We start from the raw sequence: 14,972 nt of genomic DNA, 5'->3' as shown, positions 1-14,972 counted from the left end.
TGGAAACACCAGACCACCGACCTGCCTCCTGAGAAAATCTGTACGCAGGTCAAGAAGCAACAATTAGAACTGGACACAGGAAAAAAAAGACTGGTTCCAAACTGGGAAAGGAGTATCTCAAGGCTGTATATTGGCACCCTGCTTATTTAGCTAATATGCAGAGTACATCATGTGAAATGCCAGGTTAGATGAAGCACAAGTTGGAATCAAGATTGCCAGGAGAAATATCAATAGCCTCAAATATGCAGATGACACCACCCATATGGCAAAAAGTGAAGAGGAACTAAAGAGTCTCTTGATGAAAGAGAAAGAGGAGAGTGAAAAAGTTGGCTTCAAACTCAACATTCAAAAAACTAAGAACATGGCATCCTGTCCCATCACTTCATGGCAAATAGATGAGGTAACCATGGAAACAGTGAGAGACTTTATTTTCTTGGGCTCCAAAATCACTGCAGATGGTGACTGCAGCCATGAAATTAAAAGACGCTTGCTTCTTGGAAGAAAAGCTATGACCTAGGTAGACAGCATATTAAAAAGCAGAGATAATACTTTACCAACAAAGGTCGGTATAGTCAAAGCTTTGGTTTTTCCAGTAGTCATGTATGGATGCGAGAGTTGGACTATAATGAAAGCTGAGAGCCGAAGAATTGATGCTTTTGACTGTGGTGTTGGAAAAGACTTTTGAGAGTGCCTTGGACTGCAAGGAGATCCAATCAGTCCATCCTAAAGGAAATCAGTCCTGAATATTCATGGAAGGACTGATGCTGAAGCGGAAGCTCCAATACCTGGGCCACCTGATGCGAAGAACTGACTCATTGGAAAAGACCCTGATGCTGGAAAAGATTGAAGCTGGGAAGAGAGGGGGACAACAGAGGATGAGATGGTTGGATGGCATCACTGACTCGATGGACATGAGTTTTAGTAAGTTCTGGGGGTTGGTGATGGACAGGGAGGCCTGGTGTGCTGCAGTCCATGTGGTCATAAAGAGTTGGACACGACTGAGTGACTGAGCTGAACTGATTATGTATTCAAACTCTGATTTTATTCAACCAACATAATTATTATAATTTATTCATATAAATATGTCCTCTGAGAAAACACCTATTAAAATAACTATTGCTACAAGCGAGCACCAACCAATTTTGATGGTCACATTCACATTTCCTCTATTTGTTGCCTTTCTAGAAATGGAGAGGAAATCTGTCTTCCCAGTTGTTTTTTATTAAAACATAGCCTTTTCTGCAAAAGACATTACAACGTTAGTTCTGGCTCTCTGTATTCATGAACCACCTTGCTGTGAAGCAGTACTCTGTGTTCAAACTTGAATATACAATCCACTGAAATAAAATAAAATGAATGCACAGAATAGCTTAAATTTTTTTCTAAGTTCAATGATTTTAGTAGCTTTCTATTTCATAGAATTGTAATGGATTATTTTCTGATAATTTTTAAATGGGTTGAGATTTTATGTACTTTAATTAGTTTGACTTCATTGTATTTCAGATTTAATGTCACCCAAAAATTTATCAATATAAATAGTTACATTTACTGTATAAATGTACAGTTACATTTTCTAGAGCTGCCTTGAATTTGTGTAAATCTTACTATTGATTAGTTGAGAGCCTGTGACTGGAATAAACAGTATGGTGGTGGTGGCTGAAATGGGAGAAGATAAATGGACAAAGGCAAACTCTGCTTACTTTGTAACTTCACTTAGACTTAGCCAGGACCCTAATGGCCTTTTATGGTAAGCTTAGTTACCAACTGATGAAGGTAATCACTGAGATTAATTTGAGCAGATGCTTTTAAAGAAGGAAGTAGGCTGGCAAAGCACAGCACTTTCAGAGAGAATTTCTCTGGAACATCTAACTAGAAGTGTGTTCTTGGACAAGTTATGTAATCCTTCTAATTAGGAAGATGGAGACAATGCCTAGTTTATACAGTTGTTATAAAGATCAACTGGGGAGCAAAGTACGTGCCTTCCAACCTGAGGAAGACATGTGACTTTGTTATAGTGATAATTATTAATACATTAAAGCTTGGCATTGGTGCAGTCCTGCCTTTGGATTTCATCCTAACTCCACCATGGTAGCTCAGTTGTAGGGGTATAAAAGTTAAGCTCCTCCTTCTAACACTTTGCTTATGTAGATTCAAATAAGGATCCATGACAGGCTTGGTTCTTTCTGACTTCTCTCCCAAAATAAAACCTTCCTACTATTCAACAGCATTCATATTTGGATAAAGGGCTAGAGCTGAAGTTATAGAGGAAACATACAGAGCATGCTACAAAACAGGGCGGCCCAGTGTTGCACAAACAACTTTGGTGAGGCAAGGCTGAAAGCATTATATAAAGAAGACCAAAAGTGACTGGCCACATGTACTGGTGGTGCTCTTTTCAGTCTTGGCAGACTGACATTCAGTGTTAGGTTACATGTTTTACCTTCCAAAGGCTTTAGAAACAATAAATGATTCATCTCTTTAAACTGTTCTCACTACAGAATATATTTTGTTAGTTTTATGTCATTAAAGAGGCTATCATTGACTATGCCAAAGCCTTTGACTGTGTGGATCACAATAAACTGTGGAAAATTCTGAAAGAGATGAGAATACCAGACCACCTGACCTGCCTCTTGAGAAACCTGTATGCAGGTCAGGAAGCAACAGTTAGAGCTGGACATGGAACAACAGACTGGTTCCAAATAGGAAAAGGAGTACATCAAGGCTGTATATCGTCACCCTGCTCAATGGACATGAGTTTGGGTAAACTCTGGGAGTTGGTGATGGACAGGGAGGCCTGGCGTGCTGCGATTCATGGGGTCACAAGAGTTAAATATGCCTAAGCGACTGAACTGGACTGAAAGAGGCTATTAAGCAATAGAATTTTAAAGGCTGAATGAGTGCACTGTAGAAGAGGAAGGCTATGGTTGTGTTTTAAAAAGTAAAACACATAGAATTCGTATTCCACTGAAATTAAGTTCTCATAAATTATAACACTGATTCTACTGGGAAAATTAGTATAGGAAAACGATCCTGTTCCCCTCATACATAACTGTAAAACACATACACACAGAACATCGTAGATCTGTATAACCGTTGGCTTCTCCTACTTTTAGCACATATGACAACTTGAACTATGTAAACAAGTCAGCTAATTATTATTAAATTTATTTTAAATATTATTTATCCTTATAAAATATTTTTTGCAAATCTTTTCAGGAGAACATTTCCTGAAATGTTTTAGTGACTGTTTTTAAACTTACGCATGCGGATATTGCTTAATTCCATTCATATGAAATGCCCCAAACAGGAAAAGAAAGTAGACTAGTGGTTGCCAGGGAGTGGCAGAAGAGGGAAGTACAGAATGATTCTTGCTGGTTAGACTGTGTCTTCCTGACACAATGAAAATGTTCTGGAATTACGTAGTGGTGATAGTTGAACAACCTTATAGACATACTAAAATATACTGGATTGTACACTTTTTTTAAGGATAAATTATATCATGTATAAATTTACTCAATAGGAAGTTAGATATTTCTATTTTCTAAATGAAAAAATTTCTGCACATGGAGATACAATCCCAAATTATCTCTAATATTCACCATATGACCTAAATACTTATTTCTCTTATGAAAAAAACTCTATGGGTATTTACTAAAAATAGTATGCCAGCTTGATATTGGGACACGAATTCTCTATATTCCATGGCACTCGTATCACTGAATGTAACCAAACAGACAGTCACTTAATCCTCATTATTTTTCAGCAGTATGAAATGAAAGACTCAAATTCCAGTGATGCTGTGGTCCTTTCACTGGTCACTCAGTTACAGCTTTCACTATTTTATGTAGGAAATACAACTGATTTCCAATCATTAACACCAAAGTCTGCCAGAAGCACTTTGCATTAATGAATTTAAAAATATTTTACCATTTAATTAAGTCTAACTAACTACATTATTTTGGAGAAGATTTCAAGCATAGTCTAATTTAATAGGCAGCTTACTGTTGGTAACAGAGACAAATGGCAAAATCAGAACTAAAATTTACCACTTCCGACTAATTCATCTGTCATGGTGGTTCATTATTTCATTCAGTCTGTTTCTAATAAAATCAATATCACTTAATATAAATCTACCTATACAAATTTTACCTACAAATAGGTAAAAATGTAGAAGTATCAGTGTAAAAGATAAAAGAAAGAACAGCAAAAACTGATTCCTGGTACTGCCATGATAGCAATATAAAGTCCTATAGAGGACCTTTCTTCTTTCTACTTCTAAGCATTTACATAGAAAACTACAGAATGTTGGTACAAGCTTTTCATTATTAATACAACTTCAAGGAAGAACTCAGATTATCCCTCACCAGGGAAATTAGCTAGTGCCATATATATAACCCTTCCTGGTTCATACACTAGGTTAATACCCTAGGTGACTCGGTTAATACACTCTCATGAAATGGATTGGATCAAAGTAAAGTCTAACAAAATTAAATATAAATAAGCTCCTGGGGGAATTAAATCAGTGAACTACAAAGTGACTTCCTGATTTTTCTCTAATAACTTGTCACTCTCACCAGAAGGAGCACCCTACATAGGGAAGAGTAAGGTATGGCAATGTCAGCAGAGCAAGGTAAGCATAAAAAACCTAGAAAAAGTAGCTGCTACTTTTCTCTCCCTCTTCTTCCCTCTTCCTTACTCTTCCTCTCTTTCTATCTTCTGCGTACACACATGTGTAACATTAGATGGCACTTACGAAGTGAGCTTCAATTTGGGATTGTGTCTCCATCTGAGCTTCCCTGATGGCTCAGACAGTAAAGAATCCACCTGCAATGTAGGAGACCCAGGTTCGATCCCTGGGTTGGGAAGATCCCATGGAGAAGGGAATGGCAACCCACTCCAGTATTATTGGCTGGAGAATTCCATGGACAGAGGAGTCTGGCAGGCTACAGCCCATAGGGTCACAGAGAGTCAGACACAACTGACTGACTAACACTAACTCTACATACGCCTATATATTCTACAAATTTTATGACAACCCAGGTTTCATATGATACTATTTCTTGGCATCTTTAAAAAGGCTAAGTTTTAAATGTTACTTTTAACAAGGACTTGAGGCAACTGTTAAAGTGTAAATAATATAGATGCAATGTTTTCTCTTATTAACTAAATTGTATAGAATCCATTTGATGATAGCTATGGATTCAAAGAGCATTTTCAGACATCAGAAGTGAACTGTATACAACAGATGCTGAAAGTCAGACAGCTTCTTCATTCAATGGCATGAGCATCTTTTTATGATTAAGACCATGGCCGTCCACACTGGACTATTCTATAATAATGTGTACTTCTGGGATTTGGACATACAGCGAGTTTTGTAAAGGTCATTTGTATCATGGATTTTCTTGGTTATCTTGGCTGACTGTGGACTATTCTTAACCTAGTTGGGAGACATTTGCATCAAGCACTGTTTAGAGAAATGCCTTCTACTAAGTTGATTACATATCTTTGCTACTAATGTCACTAAACAGAATAGATTTCTCAAAGAAAACTTTTCTTGCTAGAATACAACATTTTTAAGTGGAAAAGAACTGCCCAACCAAAATAGAGAAGGGATTCTTCCTATTTTCATCAGCCCAATGTTCATCGCAGCACTGTTTATAATAGCCAGGACATGGAAACAACCTAGATGTCCATCAGCAGATGAATGGATAAGAAAGCTGTGGTACATATACACAATGGAGTATTACTCAGCAGTTAAAAAGAATTCATTTGAATCAGTTCTGATGAGATGGATGAAACTGGAGCCGATTATACAGAGTGAAGTAAGCCAGAAAGAAAAACACCAATACAGTATACTAACACATATATATGGAATTTAGGAAGATGGCAATGACGACCCTGTATGCAAGACAGGGAAAGAGACACAGATGTGTATAACGGACTTTTGGACTCAGAGGGAGAGGGAGAGGGTGAGATGATTTGGGAGAATGACATTCTAACATGTATACTATCATGTGAATTGAATCGCCAGTCTATGTCTGACGCAGGATGCAGCATGCTTGGGGCTGGTGCATGGGGATGACCCAGAAAGATGTTCTGGGGAGGGAGGTGGGAGGGGGGTTCATGTTTGGGAATGCATGTAAGAATTAAAGATTTTAAAATTTAAAAAATAAAAAACTAAAAATTAAAAAAAAAAAAAAAAGCTATTTAGCTTACCCAGATTAAACCAATGATGGGTGAATATTTATTAATACAAAGCTTCAGTTTTGCCAAGAAAGTATTCACCATAAAAGTTATGCTCACATTTGCATTCCTTACAGCACTTGCCATCCACGTATGCGAGAGCCGACTTGAGGGGGCAGTCAGGATTTGGGCAAATCAGAGTTTCACACTGGATGGTTCCATTCTGAGAAGAAAACAGTATTTTAAAGAATTTTCAAGTTGCAGTTTGGTAGTTTTCAAGTATTTTTAAGTTATTTCTTAAATATCAAATTCTTCACGTAAAATGTCATAAATATTACTATTCTCTTTGGTAAAACCATAATTTTACAGTAAAATTACAGTAAAATCCATATACAGAGACCCACAGTAACACAAGTTGGGTCATAACACAGGTGGTGGTTGACCCCATCTTCTGCTCAGCAACTAAGCTAGAGGTCTCACCTCCTATTGTGAAGTGAGTGAGGACAGGGGTGGAAGGAAAGGCACCACTGGCAGGGAAACAGCAGGCTGATGACTCACAAAATGAGCATCAACAAACAATATTTCTGGAATAGCAGCTGCCATGCTGGAGACCCAGTTTCAGGATGCAAAAATCTTCCTAGAGATATTTCAGCTCAAACAGACCACCACCATGAATGGACGCTGACAATCATCATAAGAGGTACCAACCTAAAGGGTACCTCAGCGAATTTGATTCCTGAAGGTCACCCAGAACTCCCAGGTAGTTTAGTTGCTTTTCTAGTCTTTTCAAAGAACTATGACTTCACCACACTACATCTTGTATCTTACTCAATTTGACTTGGGGCACCCATTTAACAAGTTGCAAAGGTTTTACTATAGTTGTGAAATGTAATTTTGGTAGAAATATGTTTCTAAATAGAAATCAGACAAAGCCTGCACATGCAATGCATATGAACTGTTATTTCACCACTAACTTTGACCATCTTAACATCATGATGTTCCATGTTTGAGTAAACTAGATGAACTTGGGAAAAATGTTTTAGACTCCTGACTTCTTTATAGCCAACAAGTTTTCACAAATAATTCAAGTGGAGTTTAAAAGTTCAAAACCAAACTCATTTTAAACTTTTCTTTGAAAATGAACTTATATGTTTGAAATAATAATACACTAACCATTCTACCTTCTACCTTAGGACTTCCCTGGTGGCAGACGGTAAAGCGTCTGCCTACAACGTGGGAGACCCGGCTTCGATCGCTGGGTCAGGAAGATCCTCTGGAGAGGGAAATGGCAATGCACTCCAGTACTCTTGCCTGGAAAATCCCATGGATGGAGGAGCCTGGTAGGCTACAGTCCATGGTGTTGCAAACAGTCGGACATGACTGAGCGACTAAACTTTCTAACCATTCTACCTAATTAGTGAACAATTAGAGAAATCATATTTATTTAAACTCTATAGTTTACATTCCACTGTATTAGTAAATTTTTAAAGCTTATTTAGACTCCATTATTTATTTATACAGCCAAATCTGGTCACAGTATTTCCTGTTGCATTTTATTTAGTTTTATCAAAATGCGTTAATAAAAACAAGAGGGGAAAATCCCTGGAAAAGTTAAGGATAACAGGATAGAATCCTCTGGGAATCCTTTTACTGACCCAATTTAAATCATTAACTTCACATGTGGACAATAAACTTAAAACTTTATAGCATTCTTAAAACACAATAATCTTTATAAGCTAGAAAGTGTCTTTAATAATGCAATACATGGTTCTTTAGATTTGACTGGGTTTGCTGGCACTTTAGTGTTGTGTTTTGAGGAAATGGGTCTTGAAATTTTCATGATGACATTGGTTAAATACATTTTTAAAGAGTAGGGGCGTCTGAGTTCTTTTAGTCTGAACTCCAGCAGAAGCCATACCAGGCATGTGCAGTTCTTACAGCCGTCTGTCCACGACTCGAATTCTCGGTAGGTGGTTCCCTTCATGGTGCAAGTCCTTTCACAGTAGCACTGGTCCAATCTATTCATTCGCTGCTCCGCTCGAGACAGCTGCAGTACAAAGGAAGAGGTTTGTATTGCTCAGCATTCCAGCAACGCAGAAAGGCAAAACACTCCAACAGGCATCTGACTGCTTTTTAGGTGTATAGCACTAATGATGGCTATGCTCATCATCTATTATAAATATACTTAAGGCTTTATTTTTTCATATTTGTTTCCATTATGGTTTATGACAGGATATTGAATATAGTTCCCTGCGCCATACAGTACGACCTTATTGCTTATCCATTCTGTATATTATATAATAGTTTGCATCTGCTAATCCCAAACTCCCAATCCATGCCTCCCTCACCCACCTCTGTCTTGGCAACCACAAGTCTGTTCTCAATTTCTGTGAGTCTTTTTCTGCTTCATAGATAAGTTCATTTCTGTCATATTTTAGGTTCCACATGTAAGTGAAATCATATGGTATTTGCCTTTCTCTTTCTGATTTACTTTGCTTAGTATGATCATCTCTAGGTTCACCCATGTTGTGGCAAATGACTTAAGCCTTTAATTTAAAAGGGAGGATTTTTCTCCTCTTCTTGTAGTAAATTTGCCTCCTGCCTTTGTGAGTGTGGCAGGGGGTTGGGGGTGGGGGTTCCCTTGTGGCTCAGCTGGTAAAGAATCCTCCTGCGACGCAGGAGACCTGGGTTCGATCTCTGGGTTGGGACGATTCCCTGGAGAAGGGAAAGGAGCAACTGCAGTATTCTGGCCTGGAGAATTCCATGGACTGTATAGTCCATGGGGTCGCAAAGAGCTGGATACAGCTGAGTGACTTTCACTTCACTTTGTGTGTTGGGGGAGCGGAGAAAATATGCTGTATGATTTATGATAAAACAGAAAAAAGTCTAAGTCAAAATCGCATCATACACAATACAGAGAAGCATTTTCCATTTTTAAAAATGTTTAATTTCATGGCTATGTTTGCTCAAGTGCAAACGTAAATTTTAGACTTTACATTTGTCAGAAACAAATCATCCATATACAACATAACTTTTAGGTCATCGGTATCTGCTATGCAACATGACAACAGCCTGGTGAAACCAGGTAAATTTGACACATGGTTAAGACAGCCAATGACCCTACAATGGTAACACAATGGTAGACAGCTTTTGTGGGACCATTTCCCTGACATAATTCTAGGGTCCATATTCTTTACAATGTCCCCTTGCCTCCTTCCTTGCAAAAAAACAAACAAACAAACAAAAAAAAACACCTAAATAATAATAAAAACTAAATTAAGCAATAAATCCTATTGTAGTAAGCAGTGTAAAAACCAAATAATCTGCCTCATTCTTGATTTACTGAGTCATTTGTTATACAGATGGCTTGCGTTTGAATATTTATAAGCCCCTTCCTTGAGCAGGGATTTTGATTCAGTTCGAGTACACAGTAGGGGATCAGAAAAATCTCAAAGGTGAACAACTGTGGTTATAAACCTCAAGGATTTCTAAGCTACACTCCCCCACATTCTATTTCTAAGGAGCTTTTACCTTGGCTGATGTTTTGGCTAAAATGTCCTGCAGTTCCATGATTTTCTGCACAAGTCCGTGAAAGTCATTGCACGTTGGACAGGCTAGAATCACAAACACCGCATCAGTCAAGTTGTATTTATAAGGAGTTCAATCTGGTTAAGTCTATGCTGACAACTAATACATGAGAACTCCAACTGCAAACTGACATTCTGGACAAAATTAAGCAAGAAGCACACTTTTCATTACATAGTGAGAGAACTAATGGACTTACTGCGATTAAGATCTGGGCACTGAGCAATAAATCCTTGGGGCATGACAAGTAATTGCACATCTTGCATTATACCCTGTGTATGAAAAAATTTTTAAAAGATGTATTACTTTCATCTACCCAAATTATGTTCAATAGTCAAGTTCATGAAGGGAAACATTATAGGATAGACTCACCCAAGTCCCTGGAAAAAATATTTTGAATGCATGGCTTCGACTTCAAACCAAAGGGAAAGAAAAACATCCGGCAAAATAGATGATTGCCATGTACTTTCTTATTGATAATATTTTTAAACCCTTAAAGTTAAATGTCAAGATATAATTAAGAGGCAATAGTCATATGTTTGGGGAAGCTATTTTTAGTTAGCTTGAAGAAATGCTTGAAAATGACCTTTAAAAATCAACCTGAAAATCAGTTCAGGTTTCAGCAACAGTAAAACTGATACCAATTTTAAATTAACTATAATCATCAAGAAGAGAAGAGAAAAACTAAGTCATAAGAACAATGCTTATGTGAGTATTTCTCATTTCTCGGTTGGATCTTTTAAAGTGAATTCTTCAATTTAAAAAGGACAAGACGTTTATTAAACAGCTACAGCAAGACTGAGTAATGAGTCCTTGAGAATACAGAAAGTTTAGCATGAAATTTTTTTAAACGCCAACTTGAAATGACATATTTTACACAGAAGTTCACATCACATGTTTATATGTGAAATTTACATTCATCCTTCCTCATTAAGATATAATTAGCTTCCAGTTCACAAGACTCTCAAAGCAACAGCCAAAGGGTAGCGACCTCATCAGATACTCTAGACGTCCCTTTCATTCATCACTCCATTTTCTTCCTTCATCATCTTTATTTATTTTAATTAATATTTCACTTTCTCCCTTTGAAAAATGCAAACAGAATGTTTAATGACAGAGGTGACCAAGACCAGAGTACCAATATATTATTAAGACAATTTTGATGTACCTTACAAAGATTTACCAGTCAAATCCTGGCCTATATATCTTCTACATATTTAATCATATTAATAGCATGGTACAAAAAGAATGTCAGTTTAAATTATAAATATTTAAGTATACTGCATGGCAATTGCTGTATCTGTTGTTTGTTTGGGGTTTGGATTAGGGAAGCAACCTGTATATAACAATCTCCTGTCATCTGAAAGCATCAAAATGAAAGCAAGGCTTCCATGTACAGTTCTATGGTTGGTGCAATGCCCAGCTCTAGAGAAGTACACATAACTGATGTGTGAGAAGGTTTCTGAGGCCACAACGGGCTCCAGGGGAAAGAATGCCATGATTAAACAGAAGAGAAACTTGATACCTGGAGCACAAATTTGCTATCCATTCTATGTGGAAAAAGTGGAGAAGGAAATGGCAACCGACTCCAGTATTCTTGCCTGGAGAATCCCTTGGACAGAGGAGGCTGGTGGGCCACACACAGTCCAGAGGGTTGCAAAGAGTCGGTTGCAAATGACTGAGTGACTTAGCACACCATGTGGGAAAAGAGCATTGATTTTTCAAGATTTGCAAACATGGGATCAAATCCCCATGACTGCGTCTGGACAAGTTACTTAACCTCTCTGAACAGGTTTATGCATGTGTAAAAGAGATTTTTTTTTAAAGGCCCTGCAACAAGACTAAGATTCAATGAAATAACATATTCAAAGCACCTGGTTTCCAGATAACAGTTTAAGTAAGTTTGAAAAACACATTAAAAAAGAAAAAATTATTTATTTATTTCACTGTTTCGGGTGTTGGTTGCTGCATATGGGCTTCTCTCTAGTTGTGGCGCTCAGGCTTAGTTGCCCTACAGCGCATGGGATCTCAGTTCCATGACCAGGGATGGAACCTTGTGTCCCCTGCACTGGAAGCCAGGTTCTTAACCCTGGGCTACCATAGAAGTCAGGAAAGATCAAAAGGATACACCACATGTCCCACTTCCTCACTGGAATGCATCTTGGTTGAGTAACACATGTGCCACCAGGAAAGACCCTGAGTCAGAATGATTGGCCAGATACAACCCTTCACCGTAAAACCCAAAACTGTGAGCCATGTGGCAGATTCCCTTATGCTCATGCTCTCTGCCATGGCACCTCTTCTCAGTAAAGTCTCCTGTGTTGTCAGCAAAAAAAAAAATATTCTTTAATAAAGTAAATAAAAACACCTTTCAAGGTTTACAAATCTTTCTTAGAACTCAATTTTCAAGCTACTTGTACCTTCTCTAACTAGAAATCCGTAAGTTAGACACATCACTTATCATCTTCAAATAAATAACTTTTGTGTGATAGGTAGTGTCAGAATCACTGGAGGAAAATGAGCTATGAGCTAGTAGTCAAGCAATTTCTGGACCTTATTTCCTCATCCTTAAAATACAGAGTTATGGGATGTCCATTAGATCCTATGATGCAATTCTATGGAGTATATCTCTAAATATGCAACAAGAAAAAGATATCAATTATAACTGCTTTCTAGCTTTAACAGATTTGTGCATATATTATTATATGTATTCCTTTCTCATTTTTAGAAGTACAAGGAGATTATGAATAATGAATATTGAAAAGTTTTAAACCTCTGTTATTAACATCCTTATGAAAGTATCATCAAAGGTTATATTTCAAAAGTGGAGAGTTTATTTGTATATTAACATTTTAGATTTTTATTACTTTGAATGCCTAATTTCAAGAATACATTAACTGCCCTGATTGAGCCTTGAGAGACTAATCATCTCTGTCATATCTAAAGCTCAAATTCATTAAGAAAAAAAATAGAATAGAGTTGACCAGCTAAATAAAACATCAGTGTTAAAAAAATAAAACAGAAATAGACACCAGTAGGAAAAACACTATACAAATCTATTTATTTTGCCTACACCATAAAAAGCAAAACTCATTAGAAGCTCATTAGAAAGCATTTGTATTTACATTTTATATTCATCAAAAATACCTTAAAATATCCATGTGCATTATTTCTCTGTCCCAGCCAAAATGAAGTGCCCAGGGGCAAGTCCGTGGAAGGCTTTTCCACAACTCTTTCATATATTCTACAAAAAAAACATCAGATAAGTAATATGTATTAACCGTCACTTCTTAGACTCTTCCATTTCCTGAACTGAGAACACTTCACTTACTTATTACAGTCGACATGTAAAATCAAGTGGGAGGCACTGATGGCTAAGGAGAGCTTGTGCCACTTATCATCAGCCAAAATGTAAGGAAACACTTCTGTGTGAGGGTGGTGGCTGCCGGAGCGGTAGTGAAGTCTGACTTCATTCCGATGGCCACTGCTTTCCAGTTCCAGGTACCTGCACAGAGAAGAATTACATGAGGCCCATTGAAAACAAAGTTCAAAAAAGATGGACATGACTTCTGTCTCCAGAAAGATGAGATAGACAAACTTTTCCTATTCCTCCCAGTAAGTACAACTAAACAGTATATAAAAAAACACACAATAAGAAGAATCTGAGAGATGGGGGAAAAAAAAAAAAAAAAACCACACACACTAGGGAACTCAGGGCCCAAGTAACAAGAGAGTGGTCAGTGTACTGGGTATTCTTTTTGCCTCTCAGTCTTGGAACTGAAGAAATCAGTAACTTGAAAATAACAATGGATGTGGACAAAACAATTCCTCCCAAAAGCCTACTTGTGTTAGCTAAAATACCAAAAAAGGAGAAGCCCGTAAAGAGAAACATTTTAAGAGAACAACCACTCTATTCCAGCCAAGCATCACAGGAAAAGCTGTGACTCTATCCCCAAACATGTCAGCAAAGGCTAAGTGCTAGATTTCTAGTCTTTTGAGGTAGGAATCATGTGAGCAACACCTCTGCCAGAGTGGTGTCAGCAAAAGCCAAGGAGAGAGAGCCAAGAAGTTAAACCCTATCAGCCAAGGTTAACGAGATGAACCATGGCATCAGTGGAGACCATGTTCCAGCCCTAGTAACAAAGCATACTGCCCTCTCAGAGGAGGCCTAGTGGGAGTCTGAACTTTCACCATCACCCAGCAGTAATGCAGCATCCTTACCACAGTATCTGGTGGAGACCATGGGGAGAGGTGGAGATTCCACCCCCCCATCCAGAAATCATAAAAGTACTGCCTCAACTGTCAACCTGTCAAGTAGGGAACCTGGATTTCTAATTCCACCTGGAAGTAACAAGATGACACCCACTCAGCCTCTGCCAGAGCACTGTCAGAGAAAACCTGATAAAACACGGAGCTTAAATGAGATCCAAGTCTCAGAACATTATACAAAAACAACCAGGTTTCAATCCAACTTTGGAAATATGATACAGAAATATCCAGGCTTCAATCAAAAATCAATGTCATACCTAGATTCAGAAAGATCTCAAATATAATGAAAAAAGACAATCAATAGACATCAACACCACAAGATGATAGAGATGTTAAAATAATTGACAAAGGTTTTAAATAAGCATTGATAAAAAAAAAAGAGCAACTACAAACATTGCAATACACTTGAAACAAATGAAAAAAGATGAAGAAGCCTCAGCAAAGAAATAGAAGGACCAAATAAAGAAGAACCAAAGAGCATTTTAAAACTGAAAAAATACAATAACTGAAATAAAAAGCTCAAAAGATGGGCTATACAGCAAAAATGGAGGGGATCAAAAAAGAATCAGGTAACTAGAAGATAGAACAAAAATTATCCAATCTGAACAGTAGAGAGAAAATAGACTGAAAAAAAAGGAACAGTCTCAGAGACCTGGGAGACTAAAACAAAAGCTCTAACATTTTTATAATCAGAGTCCATAAAAGAGGAGAAAGAAGGTGAAATTGAAAAGTACTTGAAGAAATTATGGCTGCAAACTCTCCACATTTGGTAACAGATATAAACTCACAGATTCAAGAACCTGTGCAAAACCCAAACAAGATAAACTCAAAGAAATACTGATCATAACTAAACTTCTGAAAACTAATCATAAAGAAAAAAACACTGAAATTAGTGAGAAAAAAAAAATTTGACAATTATGTATAGAAAAAAAAAA

General features: G+C 37.4%; 1 protein-coding gene across 4 annotated transcripts in view; it reads right to left on the bottom strand.

The window, feature by feature from the left end:
* NELL2 (neural EGFL like 2) overlaps window positions 1-14,972 on the bottom strand; it is a 403,600-nt gene that overhangs the window by 293,743 nt on the left and 94,885 nt on the right. For all 4 annotated transcript variants that reach the window (XM_069584515.1, XM_069584513.1, XM_069584512.1 and 1 more), the window contains 6 exons: window positions 13,100-13,273; window positions 12,916-13,012; window positions 9,968-10,040; window positions 9,715-9,797; window positions 8,102-8,230; window positions 6,304-6,406 (listed from right to left, as the gene is read on the bottom strand). In XM_069584515.1, the coding sequence (XP_069440616.1) occupies window positions 6,304-6,406; window positions 8,102-8,230; window positions 9,715-9,797; window positions 9,968-10,040; window positions 12,916-13,012; window positions 13,100-13,273 (659 nt within the window). The remainder of the gene's footprint in view (window positions 1-6,303; window positions 6,407-8,101; window positions 8,231-9,714; window positions 9,798-9,967; window positions 10,041-12,915; window positions 13,013-13,099; window positions 13,274-14,972) is intronic.

Source organism: Ovis canadensis, chromosome 3 (genome assembly GCF_042477335.2).
Source record: "Ovis canadensis isolate MfBH-ARS-UI-01 breed Bighorn chromosome 3, ARS-UI_OviCan_v2, whole genome shotgun sequence".
Classification (NCBI taxonomy): Eukaryota; Metazoa; Chordata; class Mammalia; order Artiodactyla; family Bovidae; genus Ovis; species Ovis canadensis.
Note: the sequence above shows the minus strand (reverse complement) of the source record. Positions and strands in the feature narration are given on the sequence as shown.